At 31.4% G+C, this 20,985-nt stretch overlaps 3 protein-coding genes and 1 pseudogene across 3 annotated transcripts; 2 read left to right on the forward strand and 2 right to left on the reverse strand.

Moving 5' to 3' along the window:
- Positions 1–1,161: 1,161 nt before the first annotated feature.
- LOC123228310 lies at positions 1,162–5,060 on the reverse strand (annotated as a pseudogene).
- A 1,625-nt stretch (positions 5,061–6,685) lies between these two features.
- LOC123227753 (endo-1,4-beta-xylanase 5-like) lies at positions 6,686–9,726 on the reverse strand. Its single transcript, XM_044652875.1, has 7 exons — positions 9,660–9,726; positions 9,479–9,582; positions 9,116–9,335; positions 8,869–9,032; positions 8,687–8,785; positions 7,369–8,154; positions 6,686–7,281 (listed from the first exon to the last, which is right to left on the reverse strand). Exons 1-7 carry the CDS (start codon positions 9,724–9,726, stop codon positions 6,931–6,933), a joined length of 1,791 nt encoding a protein of 596 aa, XP_044508810.1. The 3' UTR covers positions 6,686–6,930.
- Positions 9,727–11,665: 1,939 nt separating this feature from the next.
- On the forward strand, positions 11,666–14,491 carry LOC123227755 (endo-1,4-beta-xylanase 5-like). Its single transcript, XM_044652876.1, has 7 exons — positions 11,666–11,732; positions 11,820–11,863; positions 12,511–12,730; positions 12,818–12,981; positions 13,084–13,182; positions 13,268–14,053; positions 14,141–14,491. Exons 1-7 carry the CDS (start codon positions 11,666–11,668, stop codon positions 14,489–14,491), a joined length of 1,731 nt encoding a protein of 576 aa, XP_044508811.1.
- A 3,231-nt stretch (positions 14,492–17,722) lies between these two features.
- LOC123227756 (endo-1,4-beta-xylanase 5-like) lies at positions 17,723–20,190 on the forward strand. Its single transcript, XM_044652877.1, has 7 exons — positions 17,723–17,769; positions 17,895–17,964; positions 18,077–18,296; positions 18,384–18,547; positions 18,652–18,750; positions 18,828–19,613; positions 19,700–20,190. Exons 1-7 carry the CDS (start codon positions 17,723–17,725, stop codon positions 20,048–20,050), a joined length of 1,737 nt encoding a protein of 578 aa, XP_044508812.1. The 3' UTR covers positions 20,051–20,190.
- The last annotated feature ends 795 nt before the right edge of the window (positions 20,191–20,985 follow it).

The raw sequence follows: 20,985 nt of genomic DNA on the forward strand, positions 1-20,985 counted from the left end.
TTCTACTCTCTGGGATTTGCAAGAAATGCGTTTCTCAAACATTTTTGACGATGTAAGTTTCATTGCAATCACCATTGTCATGGCGGCCCTCTCATGCGTTCTGTCATTCAGAGGCTACTGATGATGATGATGATGATGATAAGGCATGCATATGCATTGCAGCAGAGGATTGCAAAGATTCATACTTTTAAATCATTTTCTTTGTAATTTGTTTCTGTGTTTGAAAGAGACTACTGCGGCTAGCCTCTTGTATTTATGATGTATGTCAATATCGATCATAGATGGGCTTAAAGAGATTGTTTCTTGCTTGTTAATTTCATCCACATGCTTTCTGATTTTCTCCATACTTTGCCCATCAATGGCTCGCTCAGATATTATAATATAAAATATCAAACACAATTTAGAAATTTGTGGTTTAGAAATGGCATCTTTTCTCGATTTTCATTGTCTCCACGAGTAGCAGGGAGCAACTTTATTACAATTAATAAGGTAAAGTCCTATAAGAAGATTAAAGAAACTCTTACCTGCTGAGATTACAGTTAATAAAAGTTTGATAATATTGAATAGATTGATAGCTTCCAATGTTCAAAATAATTTCAAATTAGAATAAAAGTTATTAAATCAAATGAAATAAAGTGGATGTTAAATCTTTATTACTTTAACATTTGATGTGATACTCTTAAACAAATTCTATATCAGCAAAACATAAAAAAGATATTAAGAGATTATTTAAATAATTTTATGAGTTTTTTAAACTGTAAAAATGTGTTTTGAGTTACAAAACCTAAAATCAAAATCATAATAAACTATGTGTTTAAAGTGAACAATAGACTGAACTGTTAAATCAGAGATATTATAAATGGTATCAGAGTTATTCTGTGCATTCTTTAAAACAATCTTGATAATGGGTTAGTTGTGATTATTTACAAATTATAACAGTTGTTCAATGTGTTATAATCATCCATTACAAATAGTTCATAATATCTAATTAAGGTGTTTTCTCACTTTTATATTTAACGATGGATAAGTGAACAATCATTTTTTTTGTAGCACTTAAAATATTCACTCTCGCTCTAATACTTTTTGTATTATTTTTACCGAATTTCTTAAGAAATCTAAAAACTTTGTTGTGTCTGGAAATGAAATTACATTATACCAAAATTGTAAACAGAAAACAAATGTTGTTTATTAAAATTTAAACAATATTTTTAAACACTTATTTTTTGTTTCACTACGATTTGCAGATAGCTGTCAAAATTATTCTTAAAACCTCTTTTAAGGGGTCAGACCTAAATTGATCAAAGAAAAGCATTTTAATTTCATGGAGAATCTCGAAGAAGCAGGGTTGAAGAACTTGTTGAGGGTGAGACGTCAATGGTGTGAACTAAAGAGGCATTTTTTATATCTGGGTGATCAACCTTTACCAGATAATCTCCATGGAAAAGGGAGGTCTCAAAGAGGCCATTATCATCTGTTGTAGTTTGCAGCTTTCTTCTTCCCCATTCATACAATAGTTTGTCTACAACATTCCCAGTTGCCAAGTTGTTGAAATTATTATCAGTTAAACACATCCTGTAACATCCTTGAGGTGACCAAGCACCCCAAATGACTATTCCAGTAACATTAGGGTGACTGTGCCCTTCTCTTAATACCTGCTCTAGGTACCATGCCTTTTCACATAAATCATCCAGGAAAATAAAAACAAGTCAGAACAGTGTCAATGCAATTATCAAGTGTTGAGTTGATTTAAGTTTTTACCTGATTGGGGCCATTTTCAACATCCACTTCGGTGAGCCAAATTGGAACGCCTGCTGCTGCAAGCTTATCAATGGAAGCTCTTATGTATGGAATGTTTGGTACACGGAAATGAGACTCGAGTCCAATACCCAGACGTGCACCTTTAACGAGAGATTTTTGGATCCTTCTTAGCTTCTTAAGGTAATTATCAGGAGATGCTGCCTTATCTCCCATCTCCTCTATTGTATTATAATCATTCATAAACATTAATGTCGATGGATCTTTTCTTATTGCATACTGAAGGCCTCTATGGATGCAGCTGCCCCCATCTTGCTTTCAAAGAAAGAAAAATGCAGGTTCTCGTTAATAACATCCCAAGCAATAAGTTGGCCTTTATATCTTGAAACAATGGATTTTGCCCTATTTTTGGCGCTGAACGAAACGCCGATGGTGAGAGTGAATTCAGCCAATAAGGTTGATATTGTGGATCATCCCAGAAGATGTTGTGACCACGAACTGCAACGTTGTGTTGTTTCATGAATTGAAGCATGGCATCAGCTACTGAATAGTCCTTCTTTCCTTGGGAAGGTTCAGTGCTGTACCACTTCATTTCATTTTCAAATGTCGTTACACCGAATCTTGAAGTGAACCAATCTTGATACTGCTTATTGTTGAGGATGTTTTTGTTTGTTGCACATCCAATTGGGATCTTTGATGAGGCCTTTTGCTGAATGGAGAGTGTTGCATTCGTCAAGGGCTTGCCTTGTGAATCAACTGCTTGCATCATCACTCTTCTCTTATGTTTCTGCCAAATGTAACATATGTAAGAATATACACTGAAGGTATTTGAAGTAGGAAGCAAAATTTCATAACACATTACCTTCTCAATGCTTTGATCTTGATGGGAGTTCCACTCTTCTTGGGTGAATGGCTGTAATGAGATGCTGTCCACCCATATTTCAACTGATGTGTGATTGCTCTGGTGAAGTTATTTATAAAGGTTAGGAGTATTTGAACAAACTAAAAACATATTAAAAACCAAGGTTACAGGATAAATATTTCATTTAGAAAGCACCTTAAAATAGAGCTCAGCAGGGCCTGACTCATCCGCTGTGAAGCCGCCTTTAAACATGGACCAACATTTGGACTCAGCAACAACAGCACCAGCGAATTTATTGCCACTAATTGTTTTGATCAATACAGATATTGGAACTTCTCCTTCACTCACTTGGAACCAGGCTGGATTATCAATTTACCATGAAGTTATGATTATTTTACAAGGGGTTTTAGTTCAAGTAGAAGAAACAGAAGCTGGCTAAATACCTGAGAGGGTGTAGTGCATGTTCTTGCGCAGGTAAAGCTTTTGTGAGATGCTATCATGTGGTTGATTTCTGCTATGACACACCACGAATTTGTTGCCTCCTGCTTGTCTATGTTCCATTGTTGCGTTCCCAAATACGGACCATCCTTCTAGTCCAAGATCCAAATCCGGGTTTATGATGATCCCCCCATCATACTGAGGTTTGTGGGGATTTTCCAAACACTGAACTTGTTGAAAAAAAAAAAAAGTAAAAGTATGTCATAAAAAATAGTAATAATAATGCTGAAAATATATTGAACTTACAAAACAAATATTGAAACTTATATTATATAAAACCAATTGATTTATATTAAAATTCAATCTTCAACTCTTATATACTACTTTCCTATATTCTATTTATTAAATATGAGACTTTTAGTCTCTAATACCTCTACTTAAGTGAAATCACCATAGATTATTAGATCTACTATTTGGGTTAATAAGTTTTTGGTTAGGTGTATTTTCATTTGTATCCAGAAACATTTTACATTGTTAGGCCTACTGTTTGATTCGTGCTCTAATATAATGTTGGAAATATATATTGGACTTATAAGTATGAAGATTAAAACTCAAATTATACAAAATCAATTAACTTTGTTAAACACCAATCCACATATTTATATATCACTCAATTTACTTAATTTTATTAGTGTGAGACTTTTTTTATTTAAGTCTCTAACACTATGACTCAAATATAATCACCATTGACGGTTAGAAATAACAACATATATTAGTTAAGAATGTAAATGATGGGCCACCATAACTAGTTAATTGAACTGGTTTGGTAGTATTTCAAATTGAATTGAATTTCAGATTAAAAAGTAGCATAAAAATTGAACATTTTTTAAATCAAAATGAATTTTCAATTACTTTATCATTTTTAAACTTTTTTTAAAAGTAATTTTAATATTTTATTAACTTCTTGTTCAATTAAAAAAAAACAATTTTTAGGTTAATAGATTTTTAAAATAAATAAATTCCTAACTGAAAAAAAGACCAATGTTTCTATATCTATAAATTGGTATTTGAAGCAATTTTTCAATAATTCATTTTTGGTTTGATTTTCAATTCAAAAATTAGTTTAGTTTGATTATCAACAAATTTTGAACATCCCCACTTAAAAGATTATTTTTATACTACAAGATTTCCCAAAAATTGACTTTGCATCTACAAATTCAAATTCTATTATATTTCCCAAATCAACATTTCGAGTGATTTATGACAAAAAACTATTTATTATTACATATAATATAAAATATAAAATATATGATGGTATTATTTTGAAAAAAAAAAACACAACTATGCTGAAAATTTATTTTTTAGGTAGATCTATATTTTTAAAATTAGATTTTGATTTCACGTATTTTCATGGCCAAAGGAGCGTACAATACAATGAACTTAGTGAAGCATAACTTAATAGAAAATACAACAAAATTTATCAAGGGATTGAAATAGAAAAAGAATTATTTTAATTTTCATAATGTCTATATAAAATAAATGAGTCTATATAATATAATTTTTAAAATCATATACAAGGAAGCTTACCTCAATGGTGGCCGTGTAGTCATATGAAACCCTAGCTTCAAAACCTGCAAACAAAAGAAACGTAAAACGTGTTAGTAATTTAATAATAAATGCGTGCAAAACCCTAAGATAGTAAAATGTTTCAAAATTTAAAAAGGGCTTTCTTGTTGATGAGATAAACCTGAGAAAAATAGTGCCCATAACGGCAACAACAAGAGAATATTGCTGTTTTGCACTCCAAACTTCATCGTCTCCAAAGCCTGAAAATGTTTCCCTGCACTAATCACAAACACAAAAACACATGAAAAATTAGCGAGATTTATAAAAGGGTTATTGGATAATACTTTACTGAAGAAGGAGAAGCCGAATTAGAACACTGAAGTGCAGAAGATTGGATTTAAAAACTGTAAGAGATCAAGTAAATGGTATATACCTAGATTTTGGTTGTGGATTTTTTTCCTTTTTATTAACAAATTTCTTATTCTGAAAAAGAATTAATGATTTTATAGGAAAACATGGAGAATCAATTAATACTACGTACGTAATAACCCACTTTTAAGGTAACACATTTAAGTTTTTAAATAAAAAAACCAATCAATAAATGAGCATAATCAACGTGGCAAAAGGTAATAAAATCTATTAATATTTTTTCCTTTTATATCTATAATTTCAAAATTGGAAATTATTTATGGAAGAATAGTTGTAAATAACGAAGAGAAAATGAATTCTGATAGAGAAGGATTTCATTCTTTTTGGCTTATATTTAATTTCATTTAAAAAACAATTTTATAGCGTCATTTTCTTAATTTATGCAGGCAATTAGATTGCAATTTTCATTTTTTTAATCAAAATTCAATTTATTAGAAACATAAAAAATTAAAAATAATATTTTTAAAGTTAAAACTCTCTAAAAATTTAAAACTATGGTTCAAGATCGAGCTATAACCACTTATTTTAGGTTTGATCAAGTTAAGTTAATAATCAAACTCGAGTCAGTTCGACTCAAATATAGTTCTAATAGTCATTGTAAAAAATAATTCTGAAAGTAGAAATTTTCCTAAACAAACATAGGTTTGATGATTTTAAACCACTAAATTGGTTTCTATGTTTAGAGGAAGAAGACGAGTAGAGAAGTTTAAACTCCATTTTTTAATCTTAACCAAAAAATGTAGAAAATTTCTCTTGTCAGTGAAACAATGGGTAGCTATGTCAACAACAAATAGCTATATGCTAATTTATAACACTATCAGTTAGTCTTGTTACTAATGGGTAGCTCTGTCATCAGTGAATAGTCTATAATTGTCTGTTAGTTTATATTATCTTCTGGAACAACGATCCTTGAAGAACATCCTCCTTCAAGGTGATCAAGATGACTATTTTGTTTAGCTTGCCTTAACTTTGGCTCATCACATCAATCTTTCAATGACAATCCTACCTGAAAATGATTGGTAAACTTGTTTGTTACTGCTTTATCTCTTACCTTCTATACTAGCAATAGGAGTCAATTTGATTAGTTTAGATTTAAGAATATCAATTTAAGCTTGAGGCAATGCCTTTGTAAAATATATCCAGCATCTATTGACTAAAAGGAATATACCTTACCTCTAGTTCTTCTCCCTGATGAAGTGAATATTAATCTCAATGTGTTTAGTTTGGATATGATACACATAGTTAGATGCTAATGCAATTGCACTCACATATGCCACACTATAAAACATGTGTTTTTCCATTAACTTGATTTTTGGCTCTTTAAACAATTGAAGAATCTAGATTGCCTCAGCAACAGCTTGAGCAAGTTCCCTATACTTTTAATTTGTTAATTATCTGGCCACAACATTCTATTTCATTAGTGGCCAGTGAATTAGATTATCTCCAAGATAAATCCACTATTAGATCTCACATAAAATATCAACTGCGTACAAGAAACAAGACTCTAAATCTAATCCGGTAAATTAATTAAGTTAATCAATCACAAAAAAAAATCAATCGCGCATGAAAAATAAAACAAAAATCCACAAAAAAGAACACATAATTTCCCTGTAAGGGAAAAAGCCATGACCCAAATATATGCTATCACTTTGATATTTTTATATTATATTTTTTACTGAATCTCTTGAAAAATCTTAAAACTTTGTTGTATCTGGAAATATATTTGCCCTATCCCAAAACGGTAAACAGATAACCAGTATTGTGTACCCATTAAAAGTTACACACTTTATTTCACTACCTTTACAGATAGTTGTCAACATTATTCTTAAAACCTCTTTTAAGTCGTCAGACCTAAATTGATCAAAGAAAGCAATTTTATTTCACGGAGAATCTTGAAGAAGCAGCGTTGAGGAACTTCTTGAGGGTAAGACGTCAAAGGTGTGAACCAAGGAAGCATTTTTTATATCTGGGTGATCAACCTTCACCAGATAATCTCCATGGAAAAGGGAGGTCTCAAAGTAGCCATTATCATCTGTTGTAGCTTGCAGCTTTCTTCTTCCCCATTCACGCAATAGTTTGTCGACAACATTCCCAGTTGCCAAGTTGTTGAAATTATTGTCAGTTAAACACATCCTGTAACATCCTTGAGGTGACCAAGCACCCCAAATGACTATTCCAGCAACATTAGGGTGACTGTGTCCTTCTCTTAACACCTGCTCTAGGTACCATGCCTGATCCCAGAAATCACCCAGGAAAATAAAGCAGGTCAGACACAGTGTCAATGCAATTATCACGTGTTAAGTTGATTAAGTTTTTACCTGTTTGGGGCCATTTTCAACATCCACTTCGGTGAGCCAAATTGGAACGCCTGCTGCTGCAAGCTTATCAATGGAAGCTCTTATGTATGGAATGTTTGGTACACGGAAATGAGCCTCGAGTCCAATACCCAGACGTGCACCATTACGGAGAGAATTTTGGATCTGTCTTAGCTTGTTAAGGTAATTATCAGGAGATGCTGCCTTATCTCCCATTTCCTCTATTGTGTTATAATCATTCATAAACATTGTAGTTGATGGATCATTTGCCATAGCATACTTGAAAGCTTCTACGGATGCATCAGCCCCCATCTTGTTTTCAAAGAAAGAAAAATGCAAGTTTTCGTTAATAACATCCCAAGCAATTAGTTGGCCTTTATATCTTGAAACTATGGATTTTGCCCTATTTTGAGCGGCTAAAAGAAACGCCCGTGGTGAAAGTGAATTGAGCCAATAAGGTTGATATTTTGGATCATCCCAAAAGATGTTGTGACCACGAACTGCAACGCCGTGTTTTTTCATGAATCGAAGCATGGCATCAGCTACTGAATAGTCCTCCTTTCCTTGGGAAGGTTCAGTGATATACCACTTCATTTCGTTTTCAAATGTCGTTACACCGAATCTTGAAGTGAACCAATCTTGATACTTATTGTTGTTGAGAATGTTCTTGTTTGTTGCACATCCGATTGGCATCTTTGATGAGACCTTTTGCTCAATGGAAATTTTTGCATTCGTCAAGGGCTTGCCATGTGAATCAACTGCTTGCATCATCACTCTTCTCTTATGTTTCTGCCAATTGTAAATTTATAGAACCATAAATCAGTGTTAGAATATATTAGACATATAAATGTGGAGATCAAAACTTGTTAAGGTTCAATCTACTATACTTATATACCACTCACTTACTTATTAAAATGTAAGACTTTTTAGTCTTTAACATCCCCCTTTTGGTTTGGCCTCTAATATAATATACCACTTATTAGATATGACACTTTTTAGTTGTCAATACCTTCTCTTAAGTGCAACCATCATAGGTAGTTAAACTCACCTATTTGGTTTTGGCTATAAAAATTAAACTGTTAGATTTATCCATTTGGTTTGAACTTTGTTAACATATCAGAATATATTATACCTATAAGTATGAAGATTAAAACTCATATTACATAAGATCAATTGATTTATGTTAAGACTCAATCTATTATACTTATATATCATTCACTTATATTATTCTTATTAAATGTGAAACTACTTTTAATCTCCAACAGTAAGAATTTATATGGAAGGTATTTGAAGTAGGTAGCAAAATTTCATAACACATTACCTTCTCAATGCTTTGATCTTGATGGGAGTTCCACTCTTCTTGTGTGAATGGCTGTAATGAGATGCTGTCCACCCATATTTCAACTGATGTGTGATTGCTCTGAAGAAGTTTTTTTTAATAAAGGTTAAGTTTATTTCTGGAAAAAGCATGTTTACATGATAAATATTTCATCAATAAAGCACCTTAAAATAGAGCTCAGCAGGGCCTGACTCATCCGCTGTGAAGCCTCCTTTAAGCATAGACCAACATTTGGACTGGGCAAGAACAGCACCAGCAAATTTGTAGCCACTAATTGTTTTGATAAATACAGATATTGGAACTTCTCCTTCACTCACTTGGAACCAGGCTGGATTATCAATTTACCATTAAGTTAACATTATTTTACAAGGGGTTTTAGTTCAAGTAGAAGAAAGAGAAGCTGGCTAATACCTGAGAGGGTGTAGTGCATGTTATTGCGCAGGTAAAGCTTCTGTGAGATGCTGTCATGTGGTTGATTTCTGCTATGGCACACCATGAATTTGTTGCCTCCTGCTTGTCTATGTTCCATTTTTGCGTTTCCAAATATGGACCATCCTTCTAGTCCAAGATCCAAATCCGGGTTTATGATGATCCCTCCATCATACTGAGGTTTGTGGGGATTTTCCGAACACTGAAGTTGTTCAAAAATCAAAAAAGGAAAAGTATGTCATTATAAAATAATTATAATATCATCACATATGAGTTAAAATCATACAAATAGTCTAACCCTAAAAAAATTGCGAACTTTTAAAAATCATAGATAAGAAAACTTACCTCAATGGTAGCGGTGTAATCATATAAAACCCTAGATTCAAAACCTGCAATCAAAAGCAATGTAAAACGTACTAGTAATTTAATAATATATGCATGCCAAAACCCTAAGATTATAGTAAAATGTTTCAAAATGAATGATATGTGTTAAAAAAAAAATGGAGTTCCTGTTGATGAGATAAACCTGAGAAAAATAGTGCATATAATGGCAACAACAAGAGAATATTGCTGTTTTGCACTCCAAACTTCATCGTCTCCAAAGCCTGAAAGTATTTCACTACACTAATCACAAACACAATAACACGTGAAAAATTAGGGAGATTGTGACATTGAAGTGCATGCAGAAGATTGAATTTAAATACTGACAGAAGTAAATGGTATACCTAGTTGTAGATTATGATTTTTTTTCCCTTTTTAGTAACAAATTTCCACTTCTTAGGAAGTATAAATGATTTTTAGGAAAACATGGAAGACCAATTAATGCTTCGTACGTTATGACCCACTTTTAAGGTAATGCATTTAAGTTTTTAAATAAAGAACTAACTCAATAAATGAGCATTCAATTATGCCAAAACTAGAATTTAGTTATGGAAGAATGGTTGTTAAGAAAAATGAATTCCATTAGTCAAGAAAAATGAATTCCATTTGGAAAGATATCGGTTTTTTTATTTACATTGAATTTCGTCACACAAGTAAATTTAGAGTTACATTTTGCAGTTAGTTTGCCACACACACACACACACACACACACACACACATATATATATATATATATATATATATATATATATATATATATATATATATATATTTTAAATTAAAAAAAAATTGTTGAGCTCGACTCCCATGGATCGCAAGCTCGAGCTTTCTTAAAACTTAAAATCATGGCTCAAGATCAAGTCATGACTACTTATTTTGGGTTTGATCATGGTAAAAACAATTCTAATTATGAAAACTATAATAAACAAATATAGATTTGATGATTTTAAACTACTAAATTGGTTTCTACATTAAAGGAAAAAGATGAAATAGAAAAGTTAAAAACTCATTCTTTAATTTTAATAAGAAAATATAAAATATTTCTTTTGTTAGTGAAATAATGTGTAACTCTGTCAATAATAGATAGTTATGTGTCAATTTATAACACAATCTATTAGTTTTATCAATAATGGATAGTTTTGCCAACAATAGACTATAGGTAGTTGTCTATTAGTTTATTTTGTTTATTTCATATTAAATACATGTCAAAACCTTAAGATGGTAAAATGTTTCATAATCAATATTATATCTTAAATAAATGGAATTCTTGTTTACAAGATGAACCTGACAAAAATAGTGTTCAAAATGGCAACAACCAAAGAAGGGAAGAAGAGAGCAGTGTTGTTTTACACTCCAAAACATAGTAATGCAATAATGTATTATATTGTATATTAAAAATTTAATTTTTGTATTATATATTATAGGATATGTTTTTTTTTTTAAATAACAAAATATTAATAATAAATAAAAATTTTAATTACCATACCATCATTTCGAAAAATATCATAAACATCTTTTAAAATATGAAATTTATTCAATATATCCCTACCACACTGTTATTTTTCTAAAAGGTATATCAACGAATGAATTTATATATATTATAACACATTAATTTAATTAATATAAAATAATATATAACAAAATAACACATATTAAGAATATGTGCTAATATGAGAAATCATATATCTAGAATATATTATAACATAAAAAATTATATATATAATATTATTTATATGATCAATGTATATTTTAAATATATGGTTCTTATTATACATTATTATATATTTTTGTTTCTTTATTGAGTTACTCTTTTTAATTTTAAAAACTTATACATTTTATCTTAATAACGAATTGGTAATTGGTTATGGGTGCTTTCCTGCAATCTCAAAAAATGATTTAATACTTTGTCAAAATTAGAAATTTGTTGATAAAAAGAAACCCATAACCACAACTCAATGAACAATATACAATGAACAATTTACAACCAAGTAAATAGAGCTAAATCTAACCTATTTAGGTTTAACATTTACTTATCTCACAGTATTTAAATCCAGTCTTCTGCATTTCAATGTCATAAGTCGACTTCTCTCTTTTTCAATGTGTTCTTGTGTCTGTGATTAGTGCAGGAACAGCTTTCAGGCTTTGGCAACCATGAATATTGGAGTGCAAAAGAACGACATTCTCTTCTTGTTGCCATTATGTACACTATTTTTCTCAGGTTTATCTCATAAACAAGAACTCCATTTTTTTAAGATGCATTTGTTATTAAATTACTAATACATTTTACATCTATATTGATTTGCAGCTTTCGAAGCTAGTGTTTTATATGATTACTCGGCTACCATTGAAGTAAGCTTTCTTATATATGATTTTAAGAAGTTTGCAACTTTTTTAGGGTTACACTTTTGTTTTAGCAAGTGAACAAGTGGCCCTTAACTCGAAAACTGAAAAAATGAAGGTGCCTTCTGCATGCAAAACAAGTACTCTACCATATGAGCTACACCCCCATGCTTCTTAGGGTCAAACTGTTTGTACACTCATTTATTAAACATTATGAAAACAATAAAATTATATGTATCCAGTTTTGAAAATCATATTAAATATTTAAATTATTTTTCATAATATAAATATTTAATTACATAATAAAACATTATTTGAATATCCAATTTAATAATCAAAACGAGCTGCACATAACATTTCTCTTATGAAAATGAAAATGATTCTTTTTTAATTAGATCCTTTCAAGAAAGGCATGGGATTTTGTTGTATTTTCTATTAAGTTAAGCATCAAAGATATCATTGCATGCCTTGATCATGAAAATACATGTGAAATCAAATTCTAGTTTTGAAAGTGTATCTAAATAAAAAATAAATATTCAGAATATTTAAAAAAAAAAATTTTCTAAATAAATGTAAGTTCTTAACTCTTATAAATTGTTATTATTATTATTTTATCATGACATACTTTTCCTTTTTATTTTTCCAACCGATATCAGTGTTTGGAAAATCCCCTCAAACCTCAGTATGATGGGGGGATCATCATAAACCCAGATTTGGATCTTGGACTAGATGGATGGTCCATATTTGGGAACGCAAAAATGGAACATAGACAAGCAGGAGGCAACAAATTCATGGTGTGTCATAGCAGAAATCAACCACATGATAGCATCGCACAGAGGCTTTACCTGCACAAGAACTTGCACTACACCCTCTCAGGTACTAGCCACTGATAGTTAATTCTTATTTAGACCACTAAAATCCCTTGTAAAATAATCTTAACTTAATGGTAAATCGATAATCCAGCCTGGTTCCAAGTGAGTGAAGGAGAAGTTCCAATATCCGTATATATCAAAACAATTAGCGGCAAAAAATTTGCTGGTGCTGTTGTTGCCGAGTCCAAATGTTGGTCAATGCTGAAAGGCGGCTTCACAGCGGATGAGTCAGGCACTGCTGAGCTCTATTTTAAGGTGTTTTCTTAAAGAAATATTTATCTTGTAAACTTAGTTTTTCCAATTAATATATTCTCAGTTTGTTCTAATAATCCTAACATTTGTAAATAACTTCGTCAGAGCAATCACACGTCAGTAGAAATATGGGTGGACAGCATCTCATTACAGCCATTCACCCAAGAAGAGTGGAACTCCCATCAAGATCAAAGCACTGAGAAGGTAATATGTTATGAAATTTAGCAACCTATTTCAAATACCTTCAATATATATTCTTAGATAAGCTTCTATAAATTTAAATTGGCAGAAACATAAGAGAAGAGTGATGATGCAAGCAGTTGATTCACATGGCAAGCCCTTGACGAATGCAAAACTTTCCATTCAGCAAAAGGCCTCATCAAAGATGCCAATCGGTTGTGCAACAAACAAGAACATCCTCAACAACAATAAGTATAAAAAATGGTTCACTAAAAGATTCGGTGTAACGACCTTTGAAAACGAAATGAAGTGGTATAGCACTGAACCTTCCCAAGGAAAGGAGGACTATTCAGTAGCTGATGCGATGCTTCGATTTATGAAAAGACACGGCGTTGCAGTTCGTGGTCACAACATCTTTTGGGATGATCCAAAATATCAACCTTATTGGCTCAATTCACTTTCACCATGGGCATTTCGTTTAGCCGCTCAAAATAGGGCAAAATCCATAGTTTCAAGATATAAAGGCCAACTTATTGCTTGGGATGTTATTAACGAAAACTTGCATTTTTCTTTCTTTGAAAGCAAGATGGGGGCAACTGCATCCATGGAGGCTTTCAAGTATGCTATAGCAAATGATCCATCAACTACAATGTTTATGAATGATTATAATACAATAGAGGAGATGGGAGATAAAGCAGCATCTCCTGATAATTACCTTAACAAGCTAAGACAGATCCAAAAATCTCTCGTTAAAGGTGCACGTCTGGGTATTGGACTCGAGGCTCATTTTCGTGTACCAAACATTCCATACATAAGAGCTTCTATTGATAAGCTTGCAGCAGCAGGCGTTCCAATTTGGCTCACCGAAGTGGACGTTGAAAAAGGCCCCAAACAGGTAAAAACTTAATCAACTTAACACGTGATAATTGCATTGACACTGTGTCTGACCTGCTTTATTTTCCTGGGTGATTTCTGGGATCAGGCATGGTACCTAGAGCAGGTGTTAAGAGAGGGACACAGTCACCCTAATGTTGCTGGAATAGTCATTTGGGGTGCTTGGTCACCTCAAGGATGTTACAGGATGTGTTTAACTGATAATAATTTCAACAACTTGGCAACTGGGAATGTTGTCGACAAACTATTGCGTGAATGGGGAAGAAGAAAGCTGCAAGCTACAACAGATGATAATGGCTACATTGAGACCTCCCTTTTCCATGGAGATTATCTGGTGAAGGTTGATCACCCAGATATAAAAAATGGTTCCTTGGTTCACACCTTTGACGTTTCACCCTCAACAAGTTCTTCAACGCTGCTTCTTCAAGATTCTCCATGAAATTAAGTTGTTTTTCTTTGATCAACAGCTCTGTTAAACTAACAAATAGATAAATACTGGTGTGTGTACAGTAATTTGATAATAAATGCGTGCCAATGCCATAAGATCGTGAAATGTTTCAAAATCAATTATATTTCTTAAAAAATTGGAATTCTTCTTTATGAGATGTGCCTGAGAAAAATAGTCCATATATTGGCCTCTTGAGGATAAGAGAATAGTGTTGTTTTGTTCTGCAAGATAAAATATTAAAACAATAAAACTCAGAAAAAATTTTTAATTGTTATATCATTATTTTAGAAAATATCATCGATACTTCTTAAAAATTTAAAATTTATCGATACACTCTTATCATCGATTTTTTATAAAAATATATCAATACATATCGATAATATGTATTATCTTATATGATATATTTTATGTATTATACTAATTTAATATATTTTACGATATATAATATTTTTCATATATATCATATTGTAGGATACATATTATATATTATATGATATTGATATTAATACCCATGCTCCAAACTCGAAAGTAATTCAGTACACTAATCACAAACACAAGAACACAAGCAAAAGGAGGGAAATTAATAAAAGGTTTATTCGATAATTCTATACCGAATAAGGAGAAGTCCAATTATGACATTGAAATGGAAAAAGAAACTGGATTTAAATGCTGTTAGAGAAGTTAATGGTATACCGAGATTTAGCTCTCATTCTTCGGTTGTAAATTGTCCATTGACATTGACTTGTGGTTTTTTCTTTTTCCTTTTTATTAACAATTTTCTACTTTTGAGTTTTGACAAAGTATAAATGATTTTCAGATATAAGAGGAAAACATGGCAAACAAATTAATAATCCGATATTACATACTTTCAAGTCAATACACCTAAGTTTTTTAGCATAATCAGTGTAGCAAAAAGTCTATAAAATCCATAAAACACACTTTGCAAACTGCTCAACAACAAAACGAAGATGTAATCCAAAGATTATTTTTATATCTACAATTTCAAAATTAGGAAATTTTTGCATATGCTTGCCAATTGCCATGGCATTATTGTAGGAGGTTGCATATACTAGGTTTGTTGACTGTATAGGCAATGAATATATAGTCTAATAAATGGTGGTTTTTCAGTAAATAATTGTATGTATAAATAATATATTTTTATGTAATTAGATATTATAAATACATAATAACATTATTTATATATCTAATTATATACTAAAAAATATAAATATATAGTTTTATTGAATAAGGGTGACATGCTGAAGAGAGTAAACCATTTTTATATATAAGTTGCCGTCATATTAGGGTATGTTATCATTCTCTGAAAATTTGCAAGAAGTCATTGGTGTTTGCACAAAAATCAATATATGTTAGGTTTGTCTTTTTGAGAGGATCCAAGATATGCTTGGTCTAGGTAAGATAAAACACCCATGGCTCGAGAGTATTTCAATCATTTCATTTTATTGAATTATTTATTTTTAAAATTTGTTAAGATGAGTAGTCATGCATGTTGGTCCTACACTCAGTTCATGTGGTAGAATCGTTTATATAGTGTGAATGATCATAAAAAAAGATAAAATAATAAATTAGATTTAATGAACAATCATTTATTATCAATAAATAATTGTTTATGAATAATAATTATAGATAAATCGTGAATTCAAAGATTGAGGAACACGATCTAAGTGGTTAAATTAGTCTGACGATCGTGCATAAAAAATACACAACCCTAGATGATGTTTTTATCTAAAATTTTATATAAAGTTATCATATTTGATCAGGAGAAGGGTTTTTATAATTTTTACAATCATCTCACAAATAAAAAAGAGGAAGACCAAGAGTGTTCAAAAGTTTAATGCCATTGCCAAATTTGGGATGACATAAAAAAAAAAGAGTTATCGAAATATCACTATTACATGAAGATTAAGGTTATCAAAAGAGAGATAAATAGACAAAAAAAATCTTATTTATGATTTTTAAATATCAGAATATTATAACATATAATATTTGTAAATATGAATATTTTGATATGAAATGAGTAATTCAGAAACATGATCTTATATAAACCCGAAATTATTTGAATATGAGTATATGTAATATTTATGATGAGACTCAGTTTAAATATGATTTAATTTTAAAAGGCTGATGAAAATGTACTTACTTGAGAAATTCGGAATGAGATTTTAATTCTATTTAATAGGGCATAAAGACAAATGTGGGAAACATGAGAATAAGAATTCAGACAATGGTGAACGGTCATTCATAAGAAATGTACGGTCATTCACATGCAAAGAAGACGACGATGAACAATAATCGTGCATGGGGTGCATGATTGTGAATCTAAGGACGCAAAGTTGCCACTAGGACTATGATGTCCATGCATGTGAATAAAATAGTGAACTGCTATGAATCAACTATTGACACACATTCATAAGATTAAAATTATAAAAATACCCTTGAACTATGTACAATTGACAAGAATTGAACCGATATTACATTGTGTAGATGAATTAATGCAAACTTAAATTGTCTCTACAAAGGCATAAATCCCTAGATATTTGGATTCATGGTTTGTAATACAAATTCATTTTAACAAACCATTTACTTATTTAAGTTTGACGGAATTTTAAAATATATTCCAAATATATATTGAATATATTGTTTCTTATTTTAGCTTATACTATATATATAATGTTTCCTATGTACATGACTGTATATTGATTTTTGTTTCCTTATTAAGGTTTTTTTTTTTAAATTTAAAATTTGAACATTTTATCTTAATAAGGAATTATCGATTGGTTACGGTGGTTTCCTATGATATAAAAAAATCATTTGATACCTTGTCAAAATTAGGGATTTGTTAATGAGAGAAAACCATAATCCTATTATACATACTTGTATACTGGTTTTTGTTTCCTTATTGAGTTACTCTTTTAAAATTTAAAAACTTAAACATTTTATCTTAATAATGGACTTTTAATTGGTTATTGGTGCTTTCCAAATCATTTAATACTTTGTTAAAATTAGAAACTTGCTAATAAAAAGAGACCATAACCACAAGTCAGTGAACAATATACCATAAACAATTTACAACCAAGTAAATAGATCACAGTATTTAAATCCAGTCTTCTGCATTTCAATGTCATAAATCGACTTCTCTCCTTTTGCTTGTGTTCTTGTGTTTGTGATTAGGGCATTGAACTGCGTTCAGGCTTTGCAACCATGGATTTTGGAGTGCAAAACAGCAACATTCTGTTGTTGTTGCCATTATGTTCTCTATTTTTCTTAGGTGTATCTCATCAACAAGAACTCTATTTTTTTAAGTTTTCTTTATGATTTTAAAACGTTTTACTATCTTGTTGATTTGACATGCATTTGTTATTAAATTATTAACACATTTTACATGTCTTTCGATTGCAGCTTTTGAAGCTAGTGTTTTATATGATCACTCGGCTACCATTGAAGTAAGCTTTCTTATATATGATTTTAAATAGTTTGCAATTTTTTAGGGTTGGACTATTTGTACATAAAGTACAGATTATGTACACTCATTTATTTTTTTTCGACCAACTTCAGTGCTTGGAAAATCCCCACAAACCTCAGTATGAAGGGGGCATAATCATAAACCCGGATTTGGATCTTGGAATAGAAGGATGGTCCATATTTGGAAACGCAAAAATGGAACATAGACAAGCTGGAGATAACAAATTCATAGTGTGCCATAGCAGAAATCAACCACATGATAGCATCTCACAGAAGCTTTACCTGCGCAAGAACATGCACTACGCCCTCTCAGGTATTTAGCGAGCCTCTCTTTCTTCCACTAATTGAACTCAAACCCCTTGTAAAATAATCTTAACTTAATTGTAAATTGATAATCCAGCCTGGTTCCAAGTAAGTGAAGGAGAAGTACCAATATCTGTATTTATCAAAACTAATAGCGGGTACAAATTTGCTGGTGCTGCTGTTGCCGAGTCCAAATGCTGGTCCATGCTTAAAGGCGGCTTCACAGCGGATGAGTCAGGTCCTGCTGAGCTCTATTTCAAGGTTCTTTCTTAATGAAATATTATCAAGCAAACTTGGTTTTCCCAATTAATATATTTTTAGTTTGCTCAAATAATCTTAACATTTGTAAAAAAAAACTTCGTCAGAGCAATCGCACATCAGTTGAAATATGGGTGGACAGCATCTCATTACAGCCATTCACCCAAGAAGAGTGGAACTCCCATCAAGATCAAAGCATTGAGAAGGTAATGTGTTATGAAATTTCGCGACCTGCTTCAAATACCTTCGATATATATTCTTATATAATTGTTACATTTGGCAGAAACATAAGAGAAGAGTGATGATGCAAGCAGTTGATTCACATGGCAAGCCCTTGGCCAATGCAAAACTTTCCATTGAGCAAAAGGCCTCATCAAAGATACCAATCGGTTGTGCAACAAACAAGAACATCCTCAATAACATTAAGTATCAAAAATGGTTCACTTCAAGATTCGGTGTAACGACCTTTGAAAACGAAATGAAGTGGTATAGCACTGAACCTTCTCAAGGAAAGGAGGACTATTCAGTAGCTGATGCCATGCTTCAATTCATGAAAAAATACGGCGTTGCAGTTCGTGGTCACAACATCTTTTGGGACGATCCAAAATATCAACCTTATTGGCTCAATTCACTTTCACCATGGGCATTTCGTTTAGCCGCTCAAAATAGGGCAAAATCCTTAGTTTCAAGATATAAAGGCCAACTTATTGCTTGGGATGTTATTAACGAAAACTTGCATTTTTCTTTCTTTGAAAGCAAAATGGGGGCTGATGCATCCGTAGAAGCTTTCAAGTATGCTATGGCAAATGATCCATCAACTACAATGTTTATGAATGATTATAACACAATAGAGGAAATGGGAGATAAGGCAGCATCTCCTGATAATTACCTTAACAAGCTAAGACAGATCCAAAATTCTCTCGGTAATGGTGGACGTCTGGGTATTGGACTCGAGGCTCATTTCCGTGTACCAAACATTCCATACATAAGAGCTTCCTTTGATAAGCTCGCAGCAGCAGGCGTTCCAATTTGGCTCACCGAAGTGGATGTTGAAAAAGGCCCCAATCAGGTAAAAACTTAATCAACTTAATACTTGATAATTGCATTGACACTGTCCTGACTTGTTTTATTTTCCTGGGTGATTTACGGGAACAGGCATGGTTCCTCGAGCAGGTATTAAGGGAAGGGCATAGTCACCCTAATGTTGCTGGATTAGTCATATGGGGAGCTTGGTCACCTCAAGGATGTTACAGGATGTGTTTAACTGACAATAATTTCAACAACTTGGCAACTGGGAATGTTGTCGACAAACTATTGCGTGAATGGGGTAGAAGAAAGCTGCAAGCTACAACAGATGATAATGGCTACTTTGAGACCTCCCTTTTCCATGGAGATTATCTGGTGAAGGTTGATCACCCAGATATAAAAAATGCTTCCTTGGTTCACACCTTTGACGTCTCACCCTCAAGAAGTTCCTCAACGCTGCTTCTTCAAGATTCTCAATGAAATAAAATTGTTTTCTTTGATCAATTTGGCAATGTTGTATGCTATAACAGATAGAGAATTAAGGTTTGATGTATGATCAAGTCTTATGCTTTTGTAAGATTCGATTGATTGAATATTTATTTTTGCAATATTTCTTAGTATTTTTATCTAATTTTTTCTCCTCCTGTACTTTTTCTTCCTTTGTCCAAAGTCAGTAGCTCTGTTTAAAGGGTTTGCCATAATATATACATATATATAGCGGAAAATCTGATACAGATGGACAGAAATTTGTTTTTTCAAACTTAGAGTGATCGTTACATTTTATTAGAACCTGGGTGGAAATAATTCAGTTCGCCAACGATTAAATATGTGAGCAGCTTTGGCTGAGGCGTTATGGAGCTGGTCATTTATTTTCAAACGTGCCACTTATTGTGGCAATTATAATTGAATTATGTATGATATTATATATTAAAAATTTTATTTTATATATTATATATTAAATATTATATTGTGTAATATAGTTTTTAATAAATAAAATAACAAAAAAATATAATGGATATATTATCATTTTAAAAAATATTTTAAACACCTTTAAAAATTTATATATATATTTTTATTATATTATCATTTTATTTAAAAAATGTATTGATTCATATCGATAATATGTATTATATTATATGATACATTTTTTATATTATATTAATTATAATATATCTCGTAATATGTATAATTTTTTATTTATATGATATTATATATTGTAATATACTAATAAATTTGATTAAGTATGATCTCTTTATTTCCCAACATGACAACTAAACTAAACTACTGAAAACACTTGTTTGCAACTACTAAAAAAATGGAAGTTCCAAAATCCACATTCTCTTATCCAAATCCAACAAATTCTTCTAAAACCCTGATTACATCCACTTCAATCATCCCAATTCCCAAACATTCTC

This window comes from Mangifera indica, chromosome 10 (assembly GCF_011075055.1).
Source record: "Mangifera indica cultivar Alphonso chromosome 10, CATAS_Mindica_2.1, whole genome shotgun sequence".
NCBI lineage: Eukaryota > Viridiplantae > Streptophyta > Magnoliopsida > Sapindales > Anacardiaceae > Mangifera > Mangifera indica.

What these genes read in the sequence shown, in the direction of transcription:
- LOC123227755 (XM_044652876.1), top strand. Translation starts at nt 11,666, where the DNA reads ATGAATATTGGAGTGCAAAAGAACGACATTCTCTTCTTGTTGCCATTA. An exon ending in CTGCTGAGCTCTATTTTAAG is followed by an intron (nt 12,982 to 13,083) that starts GTGTTTTCTTAA and finishes TAACTTCGTCAG; the next exon opens with AGCAATCACACGTCAGTAGA. An exon ending in AAGATCAAAGCACTGAGAAG is followed by an intron (nt 13,183 to 13,267) that starts GTAATATGTTAT and finishes TTAAATTGGCAG; the next exon opens with AAACATAAGAGAAGAGTGAT.
- LOC123227753 (XM_044652875.1), bottom strand. Translation starts at nt 9,726, where the DNA reads ATGAAGTTTGGAGTGCAAAACAGCAATATTCTCTTGTTGTTGCCATTA. An exon ending in CTGCTGAGCTCTATTTTAAG is followed by an intron (nt 8,786 to 8,868) that starts GTGCTTTATTGA and finishes AAACTTCTTCAG; the next exon opens with AGCAATCACACATCAGTTGA. An exon ending in AAGATCAAAGCATTGAGAAG is followed by an intron (nt 8,155 to 8,686) that starts GTAATGTGTTAT and finishes TACAATTGGCAG; the next exon opens with AAACATAAGAGAAGAGTGAT.
- LOC123227756 (XM_044652877.1), top strand. Translation starts at nt 17,723, where the DNA reads ATGGATTTTGGAGTGCAAAACAGCAACATTCTGTTGTTGTTGCCATT. An exon ending in ATCACTCGGCTACCATTGAA is followed by an intron (nt 17,965 to 18,076) that starts GTAAGCTTTCTT and finishes GACCAACTTCAG; the next exon opens with TGCTTGGAAAATCCCCACAA. An exon ending in CTGCTGAGCTCTATTTCAAG is followed by an intron (nt 18,548 to 18,651) that starts GTTCTTTCTTAA and finishes AAACTTCGTCAG; the next exon opens with AGCAATCGCACATCAGTTGA.